This window comes from Vipera berus, assembly GCF_964194415.1.
Source record: "Vipera berus genome assembly, chromosome: 2".
Classification (NCBI taxonomy): Eukaryota; Metazoa; Chordata; class Lepidosauria; order Squamata; family Viperidae; genus Vipera; species Vipera berus.
This window is the reverse complement of record NC_138203.1, coordinates 108,420,340-108,443,529: the sequence shown is the minus strand read 5'-3', so window position 1 is coordinate 108,443,529 and position 23,190 is coordinate 108,420,340. Positions and strand designations below refer to the sequence as shown.

Here is a 23,190-nt window from a genome sequence, read left to right as displayed (position 1 = left end):
TATGTTTCCTACCAGCAGACAAACTGGACTGACCTCCTCCCTTTTGCCGAGGTGGCTTACAATAATTCTGTTCACAGCAGCACCAGCTACACGCCTTTCAGAGTAGCCACAGGACGTTCCCACAGAGAGGGCCTCCTCAGGGTGCCTCCGGTCAGGGAATGCCGGCTGGTGGCCCCCAGGGGGAGGGCCTTCTCTGTGGGCGCCCCGGCTTTGTGGAATCAACTGCCGGTTGAGCTCCGGATGGCACCGGATCTCCGCTCCTTCCGGCGCGGCCTAAAGACCTGTTTATTTGAACAAGCTGGCCTGGCCTGATGGGGAGTTAACTTGGGTTTTAATATTTGTATTTTTTACTGTTTTATTTGGGCTATAATTTAATTTGTTCTTAACGTTTGTATTCTGTATTTTTATTATATGCCCTGTTCACCGCCCTGAGTCCCTCGGGAGAAGGGCGGTATAAAAATTTAATAAACTATAAACTATAAGAGTTCAGCCCAATGTCTGACTATTCTCAGGTGTCCTCCAGACACTTGATCCATGGGTAAGGGGGTGGGAAGAGGTTTGGAGAAACACGAAAATGGCATTAAAAAAGACTTACGAGACTTATAAAAACGGTAATAAAAAGAGGGCTCCCCAAAGAACATTCCAAGTGGGGGAAAAGGTTTATCTGTCAACTAAATATTTATGCCCCAAATTACCCAGCAAGAAATTAGGACCGAAATTCTTGGGGCCTTTCCCCATTGTAAGGATCATCAACCCCGTCACAGTAGAATTAAAACTCCCCAGGCTTTTAGGGAAAGTTCACCTTGTCTTCCATTGCAGACTGCTGAAACCTTTTTGGGACTCCACCTTAAGACCTCCCCCTAAGAAGGCACTCAGGCCCCTTGTAGTAGCGGGTCAGAGACACTATGAAGTGAAAAGCATTCTTGACTCTAGAATCTTTAAAGGGAAATTGCAGTACCTAGTACAATGGAAGGGGTACTCACTGCCTGAAGCTAATTGGGTGAAATCTAGCGATGTGAAGGCTGACCGACTCATCAGAAAGTTTCATGGAAAAACCCCCCAACAAACCAAGAGATAATCCCTGACATATGCTTTTGTTTACATTACAGGATCTATCCTTTTTGTAAGGGGGGGAGGATGTCAATGCTGCAAACATTGGATGTTTTTGCTCTGACAATATGAGGCAGTTTTTTCCTTCTGTTTTGCTTTGAATCAATGAACAGGGGGGAAGGTTAACCCGGTTGTTTTGATAAAATTGGCGTGCTACAGAAAGGAAGTGAAACTTTACAACTAATTGAAGAATGTGATTTATGACGTATAATTAAGGGAGGAAATTGTGCATGATACGATGTGTTTAAGAGAGGAATTTCAGATTCTGGCACCCATCCATGAGTGCCAATACTTCGTTCTCATTATTATAGACTTTTTAGAATAAAACAATGCTGGACTGTTCTTTGATCTGTCTCCTCAGTCGGAACCATGACAACACTGATGAAAGAAACTGGAGTTCCGGTTTCCTAGTCCAATTTCGCTTTGTCTGGAGACCCATAGGTCGGAAAGTTGCCCTGGAGAGGCAACGAGGAGGAAGGGAAACCTTGAGAGTTCAGAGCCTACGATGGTTGGTCCAAACAGACCAACGGAACTCTTTAAACAGCCAGGAGAAAGGCTGCCAGCAAATATGCAGAGAGCCCAGGCCATAGACAGCCAGGAAAGAAACAAAAGCGGCAGTGCCACCAAACAGCTGACTGTCAACGTGTGAGATCTGGGTGACATTGTTCTTAATATCTCTTCCCTATGGATTTTTAAAATATAAATCCCTGAACTGGATAATTTTTAAAAGTAAAAACCCTAGGAGGACTCGGGAAGAAAAGAGTTAAAAGCAGTGAGAAATCTGAAATGGGGGAACAAAATTAAGGAATATAAAAAATACGCAGAGAAGACTTGAGACTGATTGAAAAAATAATAATTTTTTCAGGGTAACTTTTTTGATTTGGGAAGACTTTTTTACTTTGTTGTGAAAGAGCATTTTAAATAAAGTTTTATTACTGGATAGAGACATTACAATTAATGAGGACATCTAGTGATGAAGGAAGATACTACAATAATACAGAAACAGTCAGAAGAGTGTTGACCTTGAAACAACACCTGTGCTAAACAAAGAACATTCTCTGACTCTACAAAAAAAAACAAAGACTTTTTTTATATATAACTGTATCTTTTAACTCCAGAGATAGCTATTATAGAAACTACTTAGAGACAGGGTTTTTAAAAAATATCTTTGAACTGACAGAAATATCTGGACTAGATTTATGCAATTGCCTTTTGTTGTTGTTGGATTATACCTTAAAGCAGTTGGCCCTTTTTTAAACTTGGATTATAGCCTAAAGCATTTGGTTCTTTTTAAACTTGGATTACAGCCTAAAGCAGTTGGCTCCCTTTTAAATTTGGATTATAGCCTAAAGCAGTTGGATCCCTTTTAAATTTGGATTATAGCCTAAAACAGTTGGCTCTTTTTAAACTTGGATTATAGCCTAAAACAGTTGGCTCTTCTTAAAGTTGGATTATAGTCTAAAGTAGTGGGATTTTTTCTAAAATTGGATTATAGCCTAAACCAGTTGGCTTGTTTTTTGTTTTTTTTTTCTTTTCCTCTCTTCTCCCTGTGGATTTACAAAACTTGCTTGCTTGAACAACTTCACTAAAATTACAAAAAAAATCTGTACCCACCATGACATGTTGATGCCCTTTTTCACTATCTGTACCTCTGTCACTTCTGACACTCGGCTTTTTTGCTTATCCGTAAGATTCTTAACAATTAACTTAGTTTTTTCTTTATTAATTTTTAGTCCCGCTATTTCACCATATTGTTATAATTTTCCCCACAATTTTGGAATCATCTCCAAGGGATCTTCCAAAATAAATACTAAATCATCAGCAAATGCTTGTAATTTATATGTTTCACCCTTTATCCCCAACCCTCTCTAATTTCTGTATCTTGTCTTAATATTTCGATTTAAAACTTCCAAAGTGAAAATGAATAACAGAGGGGATAGAGGGCATCCTTGCCTTGTGCCTTTCCTTATTTCAAAGCTCTCAGTACAATCTCCATTCAAAATCATTTTGGCTGTTTGTTTATTGTATATTGTTTTTACCATATTTATAAAATTCTGTCCAAAGTCCATTGTTTGTAATTGATGAATCATAAATTGCCATGAAAGATTATCAAATGCCTTTTGAGCATCTAAAAATATTAATGCCATTTGTTTCCCTGGATGTAGCTCGTAGTATTCCAATACATCTATTATCACTCTTAAATTACAAATACAAAATAGATATGAAAAAGATATGAAAATGTATGGATTTTATAAAGAACAAAATGTGTTTGATAAGATATTATTAACTTCTGATGAGAAATTAATTAAGAAATTGTATAATTTTTGTTAACTTTAGAGATGGAAAGTGAAAAAATTAAAGGGACAATGATAAGGTGGGCGGAAAACTTTGGTTATAATATAGAATTAGAAAAATGGCAAAAATTGTGGGAGAGAAATCATAAATTGACAATGTCAACTGCATATAAAGAAAATTTGTATAAAATGTTTTATAGATGGCACTTACCTCCAGCTAGATTAGCAAAAATGTTTAAAAATGTATCAGGTAAATGTTGGAAATGTAAACGTAACTTAGGTACATATTATCATATCTGGTGGACATGAGACAAGGTAAAGGCTTATTGGGGAAAAATACATGCTTGGCTAGAAAAAATATTAGGAGAACATGTAGTATTTAATCCTGAATTTTTTTTATTAGGTATAGTACCAGAAAAGATTAATAAGCAAAATTTATACCTGGTTTTACATATTGTAACTGCAGCAAAAATAAGCTATGCACAATGTTGGAAAAATGAACAAATACCTTCAGAAGAAGAGATAATAAAAAAGATACTGGAATGCGCAGAGATGGACAGATTAACTATGAGACTGAAAGATAAATAAGAAACAAAATATTACCAAAGCTGGAATTTATTCTACAAATGGTTAGAAGAGAGAACCAAAGAATAAGACTCAATTATGTATTAGCATTTTATGAATCCAGATCGCACACTGTTTGAAAAACTAATATATGTATGTAGAGGTTAAAAAAAAAACTTTATTAAAAAATTTACAAAAAAATCTGCTTTTGCACTGTCTTCTGGAATATCTAGTCCAGCAAGTCAGGGATCTATTGAAGCAATGTTACAACGAGAGAAGGCAAACAATCTCCAAAAAGAGATGCATGCAACTTTACAACTAATGCAAGAAATGATGCAGAAGAATCACCAAGAAACAAAAAGCAATCTTGATAAGCTAAATGAGCAAATGCTTGATATAAAGAAACAATTTGAGGTTCACCAACAAATGATTCTTAAAAATGAACAAAGAATTCAGAAGGTGGAAGATCAATCAGAAGATACTGGAGAAAAAATTGAAGCACTAATGACAGAGAATGAAAGATTAGAACAAGCAAATCAAAACTTAGAAGGAGGAGTCACTGCTGTGGAAAGCTGTACACTACCTGAGACTCCAGAACATACCCAAACATAAAGAGGAAGATATAGCAGAAGTGATTATTAATCTATTGTCAGAGGCCCTAAAAATTGAAAGATTGGAGATGCAGCAAGAAGTGGATGAAATATTTAGAATGAGCTAAAGTTACGTGAGGAAACACAAATTGCCCAGAGAAGTCCAGGTAAGATTTATGAAGAAAACAAGGGATGAGATATTAAGAAGAGTCAGAAATGACTCATTACAATATAAAGAAATAGTAGTGCTGAAACAGATTCCCAAGAGAATAAGGGATACTTGAAGACAATATCATTTCTTGACTACAAAGCTGATTGCAAAAGGAGTAAATTTTAGATGGCTGATGCCAGAAGGGATTCTAATCAATTGGAATAATAAAAGATATCGATTGGATTCAGTGTGGAAGGTAAAGGATTTTGATGAAAGATATAGAGCATTTCTGGGAGAAAGAACACAATATCAACAAGAGGATGGAAGAAGCCAGAAAAAGAAAGAACAAACAATAGAGGAAACAACTACACAAGTGGAAGAAGAAAAAGAGATGAATCAAGAAGTTGAGGGAACAGTAAGAGAGTAGAGGATTACAAGATCAACAAGACCTAAATATAAGTAAATTAAAATGGAGAAGGAAAATGGATTTTTTTCAGTGAATATAAATGGATTGAATTCCCCATCAAAAAGAAAAAGAATTTTCAAACAACTACAGAAATTAAACATTGATATGTTTGCAAGAGACACACACAAAAAAACATCATCATAAATTATTGGAAAATCCAAAACTTGGAAAACTTTATTACACATCAGCTCAACAAAAAAAGAGTAGTTATATATGTTAAAGAGACAATAGATTCCAAAATGATTTATGCAGATGAAGAAGGAAGAATATTAATGGTAGAAATATTTTTAAATCAAAAACAGATACTTTTGATAGCTATACACCAAATAACAGACAAGAAGAATTTTATGAAAACTTTCACAGAAAAATAGTAGAAATGGAATATCAAAATATATGCTTAATTGGGAATTTCAATGCAGTAAGTAAACAGAACATTAGACTATAAAAGCAGTAAATCAGGGAAACAAGGAAGAAAAAGATTACCTAAGACTTTTTTCAATATGATAGAGGAAATTGGTGTAGAAGATATTTGGAAAGAAACAAACCCAGGAATATCACAATATACATTTTATTCTAATAAACCTTGGTCCAGAATTGATATGATTTGGATGACGCCTGATTGAGGGGTTAATATGCAGGAAATTGAAATAGAATTAGGTACTTGGGCAATCATAATCCTCTAAAAATGGTGTGGAAAGGAATCCAGAAAAAAGAAAATATTTAAAAGACAAGTGGAAATAATAAAACATAAACTAAATTTAATAGAATCAGAAAAACTGGCACAGAAAATTAAAAGGGCAAAGCAAACCTTCTTTCAAAATGCAAATAAACCAGGAAGATGGTTAGCTTATAAACTTAAAAAAACAGGAGAAAAAATTGATAAACAATTTAGTAGATGAAAAAGACTGTTTACAATTTAAAAATGAAGCAATAAAAAAAATAATTAAAGAAGAAACTCCATGGGAGAAAATGACTAAGTATGTGGAAGAAAATAATTTACCAAAACTTTAAAGTTTTGGACTTTAAAGTATGATAAGATTCATGTTGTTCTAGTTACAAACATAAACAGATAAAGGGCTCTAAATGCATTTACCTATAGTATCTACTCCTTTCCTTCCAGCTCTTCCAGCCATTTGTTTGTATGTCAAGATATCCAACAGTCTGCTACCAAATACAGGAGTTCGGATAATTACCCGACGTGCAGGCAAATTTACCCCCGAAGAAAGTGTGGAAGTTGCTATTAAAACTCGCAGGACACCTTGACGGAAAGCTACTTCAATTATATCTCGTTCATCAAATGTCAAACCTGAAAAATAGTTTTAAGATGAATATGCTTTATAAGTTTAATATATAGGTGGCATTTTTCATTTTCATTAAAAATTTCAATTAGTTTACAATAAAATGGTAAAAATAATAATTAAACTTTTCAATTAAAAGTTAAAAGAATTAACAATGCTGGTAGAGAAAACAAACAAAAATATTCTCCCTGCTCTTGATCGTGAGATCATTCTAAAACAAAAAAGACGTTCCTTTGTACCACTGCTAACTGAGCAATGGTGACTCATGGCATCCACAATAAAATAGTTTTGTTCACTATTACAGTCAAAAGCCCACAATACAGGATATTTTAAAAAGCACAAAACCCAGACTAAAAGCTGCTTATAACAACTTAGATGAAAATCAAAACATGCAAACCTTTACTGAAATTAAGCACACTGAATTTTCCTAATCAGGAAATGTTTGGGGCAAATGTAAGTGTAAAAGTTTATTACACTGTTGGAGATGCCCAACATTTGGTCTTATAAAAGTTATATAAAAACAGAATTTGAATCCCCTATCTGTAAAAGTCCTTACTGCCTTTAATTTCAAACTTACTTGAAAAAATGTGTGTTGTTCTTAACATCCATCACTAACCTCAACTCATTGTGAGGTTTAGCTTTTCTGATACCTTCTATACTTTCAGAATTACTTCTATGTACTTTAGTGACATGCCCCTCTTTCCTTTTTTAATGTGTTCTTTTCAATTTGTAGATATTCACTTAATGATTTTTCTAACCACATTAGCTTTTGCCATCCTCCATTTTTTCTTTTTAGGATATCCTTTTGTGCCTTAATTATCTCTCCTTTTTTGTAGCCATCTATTTTTTCTTCCTTTTACGAACAACTTTGACTTCATGGAATCCTACTGACTTCATTAAAGTGTATAGTTTCAAGGTAGATACCATACATGCACAACAATTTCTGTTAATATTGACAATTCCAATATTACATGCTCCTTCCTGCTTACAATTCCTACAATTTTCTGAATTGCTTATTGTGTACATGCCAAAACTCATGTGATTCTGCTGAGATGTTGGTTCCCTGCCTGGGAAGTAGTCATCTTGTGAAGACCAGGTGGAATTTAAAAAAAAAGTCACCAGTGCTGATACTTTTATTAGTTCTGGTTAATTTAATCCTGATCCTCTTGACAGTGCTACCAAGTTCATTACCTGGGATTTCTCTTCAACATGAAAATTTTTAACATGCAAGGCAATTCTTCCTCAATTTCCGTTACTTCTGTGCTATTTAAATAAGTCTGTTTCTTCAACTGTTCTATTCTACAGTAATCTTAAGAATCTTCCCATCATATTTTAGTTCATCTCTTAATTTATATCCATATTTTCATTGTATAGACCACAATGGCCACAATTTATGTCAACATTCTTCATAATCTCAGCATAATTACTACCTCGTTTCCTTCTTCTACCTGAACAGGAGTTTATCTGAAATTTTTACCACTAGTTTTATTTCCAATCATCACCAGTTTAAGGCCTACAGATCAAACCCAATGTGTTTTAGACATATTCTTCTCCATCTTTACATGGTCACAACATGCTAGAAATTTCACACCTATTGATAAGCATGATAACAAAAAGTGTACCTGCATGGTGAAAAGCAACTCCCCACTTGATGGTCCGGTGAAGCACACTGTCCAAGCCAGAAGGAGACTGCTTCAACTGAATCAACAACTTTTCTATCCCTTCCTGGCACAGCGTAACAGGTGAAAGGGTTGACATCTTTTGAAGATCTTCAGAAAGGAAAACAGCCTTAAAACCTTATGCTTTCTCTCCAACTCCCTTCTCTTCTTCTATCCCTTACTCTTGACTTACTCTTTTGTTGAATACTGCAGAATTCCCTGGCAATGATGTCTGCTAATTTCTCACACCAATTCTTTGTTGGACAAAATACAAGAACTGAATGTCCATCCTGAACTGTCTCATAACACAGAGTCACCACATGGTCCTCATCTCCCTAAACAATTGTAGAAAGTGACAATTACATATTAGGGCTATGGAAATAAAATGGAAGGTTTAAATATAAAATTCTTTAAGACATAAAAGAAAGAGGATTAGGATTGCCTGAGTTGTATTTGTAAATTGTATTTCGCAGTCTGATGTTTGGGGGTGCTCTTGAGAAGTAAAAGAATGTTATAATTAGAAGAACACAAGCTGAGATTTGGATGGTTTTGCTTTTTAACATACAAGAAAGTTAAAGAAAATGTAGAAAGTTAAAGTAAATCATGTTAGGAGTGCCATACTAAGAATATGGAATAGATATAAAACCAGGCTGTGTCCAAAAATGTCTTTACTGATTTCAGCACAAGAAGCATTTTATAGAAAAGAAACAGCGAGCAAGGACAAACAGTTAACATATCAAGATTTGCTAATACAGGACCATGTAGAACTGAAGATGAAGTCAAAGAACAAATCACTACAGCTGGAGTTAGTTGTCAATGGTTTTCATATATATCTAAAATTAAGAAAAAGATTTAATATAGATTAAAAATAATTGGAATTGAAAAACAAAACAAAATTTGAAACTGATTTGTTTACAAATGATAAATATATTTGCTGATATTTGAAGCCGAAGAACAAGTTAAAGAGTGCATGATAAAATGGTTAAGAATATTGATTATAGACAATTTATCAAAATAGTTTGAGATATTTTCTTACCTATCCTGCACACCCCAAATGCCCTCTGTGATCCCTGGTGCACCTTGCTTGAAGCTCCCTGAAAACCTTCTGACTCACATGGTGCTTCTCATGCAGCCCCGAGCGTATACTTCCTTATCCACACACTCTACCCTGCACACCCTCCCAACCTGTGTGGGAGGTACTGCGCAGGTTAGGAAGCTGTATGGAGGTCCATGAGTTGCTGTGCGGGACAGGGAAGATATACAGGGGGGCTGTGTGGGGTGGAAAGGATGTGGAGGGGTGTGGGGCAGAGCAGGAAGGGTGCATGTCTGTGTTAGAGAGTACATGGAGTGTGATATGGGTTTGGTGCATGGGGATGTGAGAGAGATGCTGCACATGCAAGGAGATTCAGCATGGGTCAAGAAAGATACACAGTAATGTGCAAGTGGCAGCACAGTGTGAGCAAAGAGGGGATTGGGGAGATTCTACAAATGGGGGGACTTTGCTTCCAGGAAGCTGGTATGATTAAGTTTATACTTCCTGCCAATTTCTCCACTGACATGAGGAAGCTGTTAGTAAGTAATAGAAATGACGATCCTATGAGTATATATAGTATACCATATACGGTACTACTGTATATAGTGATATGTAGATATGAACAGACCAATGGGAAAGAACATTAAAAGGACTGAAATTCACATTGTGACATTATTTAAGAGAGGAATTTTACAAAATAATGTGCTGTTGGCATATGACACCAGAGAAATTATCTAAAGTGTATAAAAGTATTTTTAGTCAGTATTGGAAATGTGAAAAACATAAAAGGTTATTTTTACCATACATATATGTGGGACTTGTGAAAGAGTAAAAAAAATGAATACAAATACATATAATGATACAAAGAATTTTGAAGACAAATATTCAGATGAAACCAGAACTTTTTTATAATAGTATAGGAATATTAATATACATAAAATGTTGCCATAATTTTATATTAAAAAGTAATATTGCATCAAACTAATTTTCAGTATGGGCAAATACCTTAATATTCAGTACAGGTTGAATTTCTCTCACAACTGCATTTGAAGAGTCATAAATCTTATTGCCAATTTTTACTTGTTCCAGAAGGGGTACTGGACGGAAGTCTGTGTGGTACAGTTCTGCATTTAGCCAGGAAGCCAGAAGATCCAAATTAGGAAGGGTGGCACTCATTCCTATAATCTGTATTTTATTACAAAATGTCTCTTCCAGGATTTGTCTGCAGGAATAAACAAACCTATTTTGAATTTTGAAAACTGATTCCACTGCATATTTATTTATAGAATTTATTAACATATTAAATCACACTGATGTGATGGTCAATAGTTTTATGAAATGAATTCTGTGTCTGTCAACAATTATTACTTCCTATTGATAGGGGAGCACGGATAGTGGAGCTGGATTTATGTATTATGTCAATTTATATTTCTGCCTATCCTGCAATTATAACACTGGTTAGCGCACACTGGGCTAAAAAACAAAATCAGCAACTACTAATAAAGTAATATTGTCCAGGAACAAGCCCAACTCAACCACAAAGAATACTAACATACTGACACAATTGCCTAACTTCAAGAACTCTTCAAGGACTTAGAAATGCTTCCAGGGTAATGGCCCTGCAAATCTCAGAGGGCATGGTGTTCCAGAGGGCACACACATTATAACAGACAGAATGCTTCCTGGCACCAGTTAATAGAGAGGGCTGGGAGCAATGCCCAATCTGTCGGACATAATGGGCAGAAACTATCATGGAGAGTTGATTCTGAAAACATCTTAGCTCCTATCACAAGGAGCTGTATAGATAGTACTCAGCAGCCCAATGAAAACCAATGCAACTTGTGGAGCAGCAGTGTAACATGGAAGCAACCGCCTGCACTAATGTGCTCTGGATAGATTGTAACTTTTGAGTGATCTTCAAAGGTAGCCCTAAGTAGAGTGACCATAGGGTGCAAAACTTGAAGTCTTAAACTTCTCCCAAAAGCTTTCTACTAGCCTACTTAGTAATTTAGCCGTTTCCTTTACCATTACACAACTTCCACAGTATAACTCATTTGGCATCCCCTCCCTAACCCTGATGTAAGAGAGAACAAAACATTTTGTTTAGCAAGGCTGCATTAGAGGGTTACTTCCCCTACCACAAGTTCTCGCTGTGGTGGAGAGGTTTCCTAGGAGGGCTTTGCAAAGAACACTAGGATTGTATGCTAACAGCTAAAGCAAGCAGACTTCTACTGTATATTGGGCAGCAGTGATAAAGAAAGATGCTGGAAGCGGAAGATCATTTTCATGACAATGGCGAAGTCATTTCATACTGTTTGGAAGAAGGCCGTGGTATACCACACTTCTAGTTTACCAAGAAAACTACTTGAGTAGATAAGATAAAGCAATTAACAATATATTATTGGATGATAAGCTACTGAGGAAGAGCTAAGATTGGAGTACTAATGATGTTATGAGGTAGCTAGATTAAAGCCCTTCAGTTGCTGATGTTGCCATGCAAGAAAAGAAAATCTGAAGCTGCAAAGATAGAACTACAGTGGGAACATGGAACATATTGTAAGAAGCATAAAGATGGAAAGGCTCGATATGGTGTAACCTGACAAAATATTGGTATTTTAAGTGTAAACAAATTGAAAAGACTGGAATTGGACATTTTCAGTCAATCATGCTGTTTATTACTCAAGACATAAAAAACAAAGGAATGATGTAGTTTTCATTATCAGGAAGGATCTAGAAAGAGCAGTACTTGGTTGTAATGCAATCAGTGAACAAATAACATCAATTAGACTTCACAGAGAACCCCCTACTGTGACAATTATCCAGGTTTATGCTCCAACAAAACTGACTGAAAAGAAGAGAAAGTTTATGAGTTTTATAATCAAGTTAAATTTGAAATCAACAAAAATGCAGGAAAGACATGTTGCTTATGGTTGGAGACTAGAATGCCAAAGTTAGAAACAGCAAGGAAGAAGGTTTAATTGGATTGCATAGCCTAGAAAACTGCAATGAAGCAAGAGAATGACTTATCAGCTTCTGCCAATCTCTTCATTTCTAATTGTCTTCAAACAACCAAAGCAATATGGACATCACCAGACAAAGTACACAAAAGTCAAACTGGCTATACTATTGGTAGAAAGAGATGGAAGATCTCAGTTAACAAAGGAAAGCGGGTGGTGATTGTGGTCACTAAATGAGGACTACCTGTATACAGTATTTTGTCATTGGCTTCAGCAGTTGTTACTACCTGGTTAATCTCACAAGCTAAACAGAATTGCCCAATTATCACTAGGTAGAACATACACCCAGGTTATACTGAGGTATATGTATAAATAAAAAAGTGAATTTTAATTTACTGAATACTTATTTATATAAAGTGAAGATTCATTCTAAGTGAGATTCAAACAATCCTTCAAATAATAAATAAAATGTATTAGGGACAATTCTTAACAGCTTTCCCAGAACCCATGTTAAACACATTAAGAGTATATCTAAGCAAATGATTTAGACAGCCATTCCAAATTAAGTCTAATTAGAAGTGGTCATTAAAAAGTGTTTATGGTTGTCAGGCAAATTATTTAACATTTTAACTAAATCCTTAAGTCCCAAATCTGCTTGTTTTAAAAGATCAAATAGTAAAGAAATCATGATTTTTCATACTACGTACTTGTTCTTTATTCTTTTAGTCAAAAAACAAATCTTTGCCAGCAGAAGTTCTAATAAATATCCTCTGTGAGAATCTCCTAACATGTGCAATTCATCCACAACAACTATTCCTATAAAAAGAAAGGAAGAGAGGGGAGAATGGAATATGCATATTTTAATTTGTCAAAGCAGATTCCAAAACAGTATCTATTATAAAAGGAAAAATAAACTATCAATAACCTTAAAACAAACTGCATGTATTGTATTCACTACAAAATCAAGTTTTCTCCAAAATAACTTAGGAAGAATATTTGGATTGTGTTCACCAAATGGAGAATACTATTGTAAATAATAATGTAAGCATTACATTATTGTAAACAAAGGTAGCAAATAATACAAGTAAGTAGCTGAAAAAGAAACAGGAAAATACAAACGTCTTCAATGAATACCCACATTTTTCTAATCCTCCCTTTACAAATGATAGAAGTTGCGGTAGAAGCTTCATTCTACCTCCATTCAATCTGTCTAATGTGCAAGTAAAAAGATGGAATAGAGCTAGCAAATTGCATTCTATTTCCTCCTTCAATGGATTATTCTGTAGTCTATGGCAGAATTTCATAATAAATAATCTAAAATTCACAAGAAGTCTTGAGAGTAATCATATTTTCATGTGAAAAATTAACTACTCTTCATTTGAAATTTTTGACTTTTTCAAGATAAATATCTTAAGTCTTTGTTTCAACAATATTGGTAAAGGTATCATGCACCATATACATTTTGTAATCCATTGTGTAATTTAAATAAGCATAAATACAAATTTCTCAAATGAAAAAAGTAAATACGTCCCTACATTTATCATCATCTCAAATCCCTAAAATAAGAATAAGGTATACCACATCAGGTACAAATAATTAGAACATTATTAGAGAGGATCCGGGAGGAACCTGTCTTATTGAAAACTCAGGTATTTAGTTCAATTTGCTCTGTGTTGTTGAAGGACATACATTTACCATCTTCAGATAGTTATAGATGAAAGGGATTTATAAAGTGCTGAAAAAAGGTTTCTGGGAACTCCAGAACTTCATCATGTGACTTACAGGAAGCTCTCATTACTACTGATGTCAAAATGCTTGAGTCTACTATTAGAACGTAGATCTACATGGGGGTTATGGTAGGGCAGACATGTCAAACACAAGGCCCAGGGGCCGGATCCGGCCCACAAAGTGGTTTCATGTGGCCCACGAAGCCATCCTGGAAACAGTGAGGGAACGGCCCCCACTGCCTTGGCCCTGGCCCAGAGACCCTCCTTCTGCCAGAGACCCTCAGATCTGTCCCACTCCTGCCCAGGCCCCCATAGGCACCCTTGATGTCAACGATGTAGAGCTGGCCACGCCCACCCAGTAGGCCACACCCACCCTGGCCATACCCACCCGGCCCCCTGAGGGCAACCGCAATGCTGATGCGGCCCTCAATGAAATTGAGTTTGACACCCCTGTGGTAGGGGAAAAACTTTTGCTGTCCAGAAAAAACATTAAGGCAACGCTAAAGTTTGCTCATGAATATCTAGGTAAAGACCAGGATTTCTAAACAATGTGCTCTGGACAGACAAGGCAGATAGTCTTTGGCTACAGCCCCAGAAGACACATTTGGTGAAAACAAAAGACAGCATTTCACCAGAAGAACCTGATACCAAATGTAAAACATGGCGATGGAAATGTTATGGTTTGAGGTTGCTTTGCTGTATCAGGGCCTGAGCAAATCACCACCATAGATTCCAATATGAATTCTTCATTGTAAAAGAGGATACTTGAGGATAATACGATATAATTTGGCAGAAGATTGAAGCTCAACTAAAAGAGGACTTTGCAACACCACAATTACCCTAAATATTCCTGTAAATCCACTAAGGAAAAAAAACTTAAAAACTTAAAAAAACCCTACAATGAAAAGTTTTCGAATGGCCAAGACAAACCCCAGATCTAAATCCTATTGAGATACTGCAGGGTAATATGAAATGGGCTATGCCTGTAAGAAATCCCTTTAATTTGCATAGGTATAAAAATTCTGGAACAAAAGTAGGAACAAATTTCTCCCAGTTGACATAGAAACTGGTAGACAATTATAAAAAAAAAATTTGAAGTTTTTTTTCTGCCAAAGGGGACATGCTAGATATTAGATCAAAGGGGGTACCTACTTTTTCCACAGAAGGAAATGATATGTCTGTAATTATTTTTCTTGAAAAGATGATTGGAAAGTCAATTTTTCATAGTTCTTTTGTTCAGTTACATCACCTTTATCTTTATACATAGTTTGAATAAAGATAAAATATTGATATATCCACATATGTTAAAAAAAATCTTTACATGGAACATTCTTGCTTTTTCACATTTCTGTAGAGAGCAGGCATGCACAGGTTTATTCCAAATCATTATTTTTCTGCCAACCATTCAACAAATAGTTTTAATTTTCTCTCCTTCCCAATATAGCTACCCCTTTTTCATACCTCTTCTACGTTATTCTTTTTCATATTTTTGTCTTTGCTAGGGGGTAGGGGATGTATCCCCTTCATGGATTACTGCCTTGTCGTGGCGAAGGGGCTTGCGTAATTCAGTGAAGCTATGAGCTATGCCGTGCAGGGCCACCCAAGACAGACAGGTCATAGCAGAGAGTTCTGACAAAACGTGATCCACTGGAGAAGGAAATGGCAAACCACTCCAGTATCTGCCATGAAAACCCCATGGACAGTACCAAAAGGCAATAAGATATGATGCTGGAAGATGAGCCCCTCAGGTCGGAAGTTGTCCAATATGCTACTGGGGAAGAGCAGAGGGCTAGTACTAGTAGCGCCAGAATGAAGCGACTGGGCCAAAGCCGAAAGGACACTCAGCTGTGGATGTATCTGGTGGTGAAAGGAAAGTCGATGCAGTAAAGATTTTTTCTCCATAGGAACCTGGAATGTAAGATCCATGAATCAAGAAAAGCTGGACGTGGTCAAACAAGAGATGACAAGACTGAACATCGACATCTTAGGAATCAGCGAACTACAATGGACAGGAATGGGTGAATTTAATAAAGATGACCATCAGGTATACTACTGCGGGCAAGAATCCCTCAGAAGAAATGGAGTAGTCTTCATAGTCAATAAAAGAGTAGGGAAAGCAATACTGGGATACAATCCCCAAAATGACAGAATGATCTCAGTTCAAATCCAAGGCAAACCATTCAATATCACAGTAGTCCAAGTCTATGCCCCAACCACTGGTGCTAAAGAGGATGAAATTGACCGGTTCTATGAAGCCCTACAGCACCTTATAGAACTAACACCAAAAATGATGTCCTTATCATCATGGGGGATTGGAATTCTAAAGTTGGAAGCCAAAAGATAATCGGAACAGGCAAGTTTGGCCTTGGAGTACAAAATGAAGCAGGGCACACAGGCTGACAGAATTTTGTCAAGAGAATATGATGGTCATAGCAAACACTCTTTTCCAACAATCCAAGAGACGGCTCTACACATGGACATCACCAGACGGTCAACAAAGAAATCAGATTGACTATGTGCTCTGCAGCCAAAGATGGAGAAGCTCTATACAGTCAGCAAAAACAAGACCAGGAGCTGACTGTGGCTCAGACCATGAGCTTCTCGTTGCAAAGTTTAGGCTTAAACTGAAGAAAGTAGGGGAAAGCACTAGGCCACTCAGGTATGAATTAAATCATATCCCTGTTGAATATACAGTAGAGGTGACAAATAGATTTAAGGAAATAGATCTGATAGACAGAGTGCCTGAAGAACTATGGACAGAGGTTGGCAACGTTGTACAAGAGGTAGCAACTAAAACCATCCCAAAGAAAAAGAAATGCAAGAAAGCAAAATGGCTGTCTGAGGAAGATTTGCAAATAGATGAGGAAAGGCAAAGGAGAAAAAGAAAGATACGCCCAATTGAATGCAGAATTCCAAAGAATAGCTAGAAGAGATAAGAATGCCTTCTTAAATGAACAGTGGGGAAAAATATAAGAAAACAATAGAATAGGGAGGACCAGAGATCTCTTCAAGAACATTGGAGAGATGAAGGGAACGTTTCATGCAAAAATGGGCATGATAAAGGACCAAAATGGCAGGGACCTAACAGAGGCAGAAGAGATTCAGAAGAGATGGCAAAATTACACAGAAGAACTATACAAGAATGAGCTTAACGTCCCTGATAACCATGATGAGGTGGTCACTGACCTCGAGCCAGACATCCTAGAATGTGAAGTGAAGTGGGCCTTAGAAAAACTGAGCAACAACAAAGCTAGTGGAGGTGACAGTATTCCAGCTGAGCTATTAAAAATCTTAAAAGATGATGCAGTAAAAGTGCTACACTCAATTTGCCAGCAAATTTGGAAAACTCAACAGTGGCCACAGGATTGGAAAAGATCAGTGTATATTCCAATTCCAAAGAAAGGCAGTGCCAAAGAATGTTCAAACTATCGCACCATTGCACTCATTTCACATGCTAGTAAAGTTATGCTTAAAATCCTACAAGCTAGACTCCAGCAGTATGTGGATCGAGAACTACCAGAAGTACAGGCAGGATTTCGAAGAGGCAGAGGAACTAGAGATCAAATTGCCAACATACGCTGGATCATGAAGAAAGCTAGGGAGTTCCAGAAAAACATCTACTTCTGCTTCATTGACTATGCTAAAACCTTTCATTGTGTGGATCACAACAAACTGTGGCAAGTTCTTAAAGAGATGGGAGTACCAGACCATCTTATTTGTCTCTTGAGAAACCTATATGTGGGTCAAGAAGCAACAGTGAGAACTGGACACGGAACCACTGATTGGTTGAAAATTGGGAAAGGAGTCCGGCAAGGCTGTATACTGTCGCCCTGCCTATTTATTATTAATTTATTAATTTATTTATTATATTTTTATACCGCCCTTCTCCCGAAGGACTCAGGGCGGTATACAGGGCAATAAATATAAAAAAACAGAATATAAAAGTTAAAATACAATTAAATATAATGCCCAAATTTAAAATTTAACACAATAATTAAGAACATGTTTAAAACCCCAACCCTAACCCATCAGACCAGGTCAGATTGCTCAAATAAATACGTTTTTAGATCGCGCCGGAAGGAGCGAAGGTCGGGGGCCATCCGGAGCTCAGCCGGCAAGCGGTTCCACAGGTCTGGCGCGCCCACAGAGAACGCCCTCCCCCTGGGGGCCACCAATCGGCATTCTTTGATCGGAGGCACCCTGAGGAGGCCCTCTCTGTGGGAGCGCACTAGACGGAGGGAAGTTGACGCCGGCCGCAGGTGTTGCTGTAGGTAATCCGGACCCATACCATGTAGGGCTTTGTAAGTAACTTAACTTATATGCAGAGTAGATCATGAGAAAGGCAGGGCTAGATGAATCAAAAGTTGGCATTAAGATTGCCGGAAGAAACATCAACAACCTAAGATGATACCACTCTAATGGCAGAAGGTGAAGAGGAACTAAAGAGCCTCTTGTTGCGAGTGAAGGAGAGTGCAAAACCTGGGTTGAAACTAAACATTAAGAAAACCAAGATCATGGCATCCGGCCCTCTCAATTCCTGGCAAATAGATGGGGAAGAAATGGAGGTAGTGACAGATTTTATTTTCCTGGGCTCCAAGATCACTGCAGATGGGGACTGTAGCCAATAAATTAAAAGACGCTTGCTCCTCGGGAGGAAAGCAATGGCAAATCTAGACAGCACACTAAAAAGCAGAGACATCACCCTGTCAACAAAAGTGCATATAGTCAAGGCTATGGTCTTCCCAGTTGCAATGTATGGCAGTGAAAGTTGGACCATAAGAAAGGCTGAGCGCCAAAGAATTGAGGCCTTTGAACTATGGTGCTGGAGAAGACTCCTGCGAGTCCCTTGGACTGCAAGGCGATCAAACCAGTCAGTCCTAGAGGAGATCAACCCTGACTGCTCTTTAGAAGGCCAGATCCTGAAGTTGAAACCCAAATACTTTGGCCACCTAATGAGAAGGAAGGACTCACTGGAGAAGAGCCTAATGCTGGGAAAGATTGAGGGCAATAGAGGGACGACAGAAAATGAGGTGGCTGGATGGTGTCACTGAAGCAATAGGCGTGAGCTTAAATGGACTCCAGAAGATGGTAGAGGACAGGAAGGCCTGGAGGAACATTGTCCATGGGGTTGCGATGGGTCAGACACGACTTCGCAGCTAACAATAACAAGGGGATGTATGTGAATGTGTGTGTTCTTTCTGTTCATGAGAGAAAAAATGGTTACAGACGTGGCTATCATGCTGAAAAAAGATGTATCCAAGTAAACAATTTGTTTTTCACTATTCTCTTTATATTGATATTTGTCAGCTTACCCAGAGAGTCAAGAGTTTTCTCATCTATGAGTCTATTGACCAGACCGTTGGCTCTCTCAATAGTACAGACTGCAACGTCCAGTGCAGAAAAAGGGACCGAAGGAGAAACACTGCCTATATAACCTTCCACTTGTACACCCTCTTCTTGGAACATAGCCTATTTTTCAGAAAGAAGCACATAGATACAGGCAGTGTTCAAAATCAGCACTTCTAAAATTATTTACAACCTATTAATATAAAGTTTTAATGATGGGTTTGTTTCAGTGTTGATACTTATAAACTGCCCATTCTTTGGTAAGTAAGTAGAAAATAAACCTACGGTAGTTAAATAATTACTTTCCTTAACTTGCAAATGATCGTGCCAAGAATATATGTGATTTATGTTGCTTCAAGATCACAATGCACATCAAGATCACTACCCCGTTCCAGTTTTTTAAAAAAACAGGCAATCCAAAGCCACTAAAGAAAGTCCCACTACAATTTTAAATCACACCTGTAGGTAATATTTCTTCTCTTTTGCCACAGAGATGAAAGGGAGAATGAACAATGCTTTCTTCCGTGTTTCTAAAACTCTCTTCAATATGAGTAATTCGGCAACAAGTGTTTTCCCCGCACTCGTGGGAGCTGAAAGCCATTGAAAAAAGAGGCAACAATTTATAAGAAAATGATTAACAGCTAGACTTTTTTTTTATTCAAGAATTTCTAAAATTATAGACTGTTCAGAGAGCACATGGTCTCCCACCAATAATCATCTGAGCCGGCTTCCAGCAAGGAAAGTCAATGGGGGAAGGTAGATTTTCACTTAACCACCACATTATTCACTTAAATGCAGTGATTCGCTTAACAACTGTGGCAAAAAATCATAACATGGAGCATAACTTACTTAACAACCATCTTGCTTAGCAACGCAAAATTACTCCACTCAGTAAATTTACACTGTATTGCAGTCTAAAAAAGTCAGGTTATGCTATTAATAAAATAGAAATAAGAATCCAAAATATTTTTGTACCAATCAGGTAGAAATATCTAAGCCTCTCTCACTTTCATAAATATCGCTCTAGCATACTGATACTCTAACAATAAGAATTTAAAAACATTTCTCTTTATCTAATACCGTATTTTTCTACAGCCACTAGCTTGGAAAACATTCTTATCAATCAACAATGCTTCTTATAAATTTAGAGTATTTACATACATCATGTCAGAACCCATAGTTATATTGCTTTCCTATGTCTCATTCATATTTCTCCCCTGACCCACTTCTCATTCTCATCTCTCCCTGAGTTCTGCCATACTCCTGGAGGGAGAGGGGAATGTTTCCGGGGTTATTGCCTTGACTTACTCTATCGCTACATTGTAACACTTTGCTTTCCTGCATTATTTCTCTCTGAATTTTCTTCTACCTTAATGTCAGCTAGCAAAGGCAGGAGGAAGAAAGGAATGTGACCTCCGGCAACTGGCTTATCTCTGCGCTCTCAAGAGAAGGTGCGAAGAGTCGCCTAAACATCACTGTTACAACAGGAGCCAGCCTGATGTTATCTCCCATTTCTCATTATGGACTTAACACCTGAGGATTGGCTGATTCGAACTGACCGGATGAACTATGGGGAGGAGTTTTTGCTTAGGACACTTTAACCTATCGATCTGCATGGGAAATCCTCAGATCCTGTCTAGTATGGCTGCTATCAGCTTCTCCTAATAAAAGTTCCTTGTGGAAGAGTCTGCTTCCACAAGTTCTGCTTTCTTGGGATGAGGTTTTGAAGTGGGCCCTGACACATCTTGTCCTCAAACTTTCTGTAAGAGTTATTAAAAAGTTGGAAGAATATTAGTATCATTTATGAAATAAATTTTGTTAATTTTTTTCCAACTTTCCCATGCTTAAAATGTAATCCAAATCCATGTCATTTGACATTACTAAAGAAACTGCCATTAAAATTAATTTATATTAGAAACAGAATAAAAAAGGGAAGCACACTATCCAATTCAATATCTAAATACTTCAGTAAAATTGTCTAAATTGTTCTCACCTAAATCCTATAAAACTAAAAAAAATGCAGAAAAAGGAAAAAAAACAGTAAATGATTTTATTAGTATCTGTCTTACCCGAGTAGACTAAGTTCCTTCCCTCCAATACTTGATCAGCCATCAAGCACTCTGCTTGCCATTGGAACATACGAACTACTCCCAAACCATGATATTTCTCCAGGACTGTTTTGGGAAGCTCCCAGTTTGCTAACAATAGTTTGTCACTGTTGTCATCAGGAACATCCACATGTTGACATGGTCCTAAGTGGAAATCCAGCATTACATTAGGACTCCTCTACCACAGAGGTGGTTGGTGGGACATACAGGGGATTAATAAATATGAAAAAATTGTTAGGATTTAAAAGCTAATTATAGTGTATAGTTGTGAGATCAATAAGAACTGACTTTTGCTCCCTGGATAGGAGTCATAAATATCCATAGAAAATAATGGGAGCTGAGAATCACTATAGTACTTAGATGACAAGGCTTCCTGGTAATCAGTATGAGCTTCTGATATGAAAGCATAGTTCTTATGGTAACCACATTTAATTAAATGTTTTTCACAGAACTTTATGCAGTTTTTGAAATATTTAATATGAATAAATATCAGAGATTTTAAGGGAGCATTATTTTTGTTGCGCAGGCAGCCAAGCGTATAGACCACATTTGTCATGTTTATCCACCTATCAAGTTTCTCCCAAGGATCTGGAATAAGCAGATGTTGTTTGACAGTGTTAAGGGTATCATAACAGGATGTAAGCTATTCCAAATAAAGCTGCCTTTTGCAATTGACTAATGGTGATTTTATCAATGTATTATTATTTGGATTATTGAAACTGTTAGAATGGAAACAGCTTTCATTTCCTTGAGAAAAATTAGATACTGTCTCCATTTACAAAATTACAAATGAAAAGCAACAGAAAATTGTTAATATGCAAGCGGGTGGGCGGGTTTGGGGTGGGGGGGATTTGGGGATATATTGTAAAATTTTGTTTTTGTAGAACTCTTTAATAAAAAAAATATGCAAGCAAATGTAAGTAGCAATAACCAATACATTATTGGAAACAGCAAAGTCATAAGCATGCTCACAACAGTTTCTGAACAATTTATTTTTAAAAAATTAAAAGTTCTGGCTTGGTGTGGAATCCTTCTGAAGTGAATGTGAGAAAATATGTATTCACCCATTAAGGTCCTTGGGAAATTTTCCCCTCAATTCAGTTGAAAACCCACTAAGTTTGTGGAAGAGAATCAACTGCTGTTTCTCACTGCTGAAGCAGGACAAAAACACTATTGTGACTCGAAATGGGAATGTTGAGACAGACATAATTAAAGCTGCATAATTTAGTTTGTATCCTTCTTCATGATCTTGGTTAATGCTGTTGTGAAAAAAAAATCCTTCTCCAAAGATTCCACTACAGTTGAACTAGCTAGCATCTGTATCTTCTGAGCAACTGCAGTTGCATCAAGGTGTGGGGTCCTTGTGTGCATTTGTTCTTTTTCTATGTATGCACATGTACATATGCAATCTCTAACTCACAAGGCACTTCATATATTGTATCTTTTGAAATCTAAGTAAGTCTTTCTAATCCTGCCTATCCCATATGTCTGAACTGCATATAATACATCCAAAGAATTACAGTGCAAATTGATCTACCAATTGGAAGTGGAAAGTGCCTATCCTGGATCTATAATGATAACCAGTTGTCAAAGGGATGCAAAGTTGCAAAATAAATAATCTGACAGATAAATGTATCATATAATGCTTTTGTTTATCAATTAATAGAACAAAATGTTTTTCAGAGTATGAACTAGTCTGATAAAGCAGAATTCAGAAATTACTACTGAGGTTTAAGTAATACATTTTGAATTCAGGTTTCTTCTCAGATGCGATAACATAAATATGTCCCCTGAAATACTGCATAAGTGATTTTCTAAAACTCATTTGTAAGTCATACAAAGGAGAAACATGGTTAGGACAGAAATCTTATTTAATGGTTAGAAATTT

At 36.8% G+C, this 23,190-nt stretch overlaps 1 protein-coding gene across 1 annotated transcript in view; it reads right to left on the bottom strand.

Annotated features, from left to right (window-relative positions):
• Positions 1-23,190, bottom strand: part of POLQ (DNA polymerase theta) — a gene marked incomplete at its 5' end in the record, with an annotated part of 83,319 nt that overhangs the window by 59,395 nt on the left and 734 nt on the right. Inside the window, 8 exon segments of the mRNA XM_081318921.1 lie at positions 6,269-6,481; positions 8,096-8,242; positions 8,325-8,466; positions 10,170-10,386; positions 12,829-12,937; positions 19,161-19,317; positions 19,654-19,784; positions 21,264-21,446. Of these exon segments, the coding sequence (XP_081175047.1) occupies positions 6,269-6,481; positions 8,096-8,242; positions 8,325-8,466; positions 10,170-10,386; positions 12,829-12,937; positions 19,161-19,317; positions 19,654-19,784; positions 21,264-21,446 (1,299 nt within the window).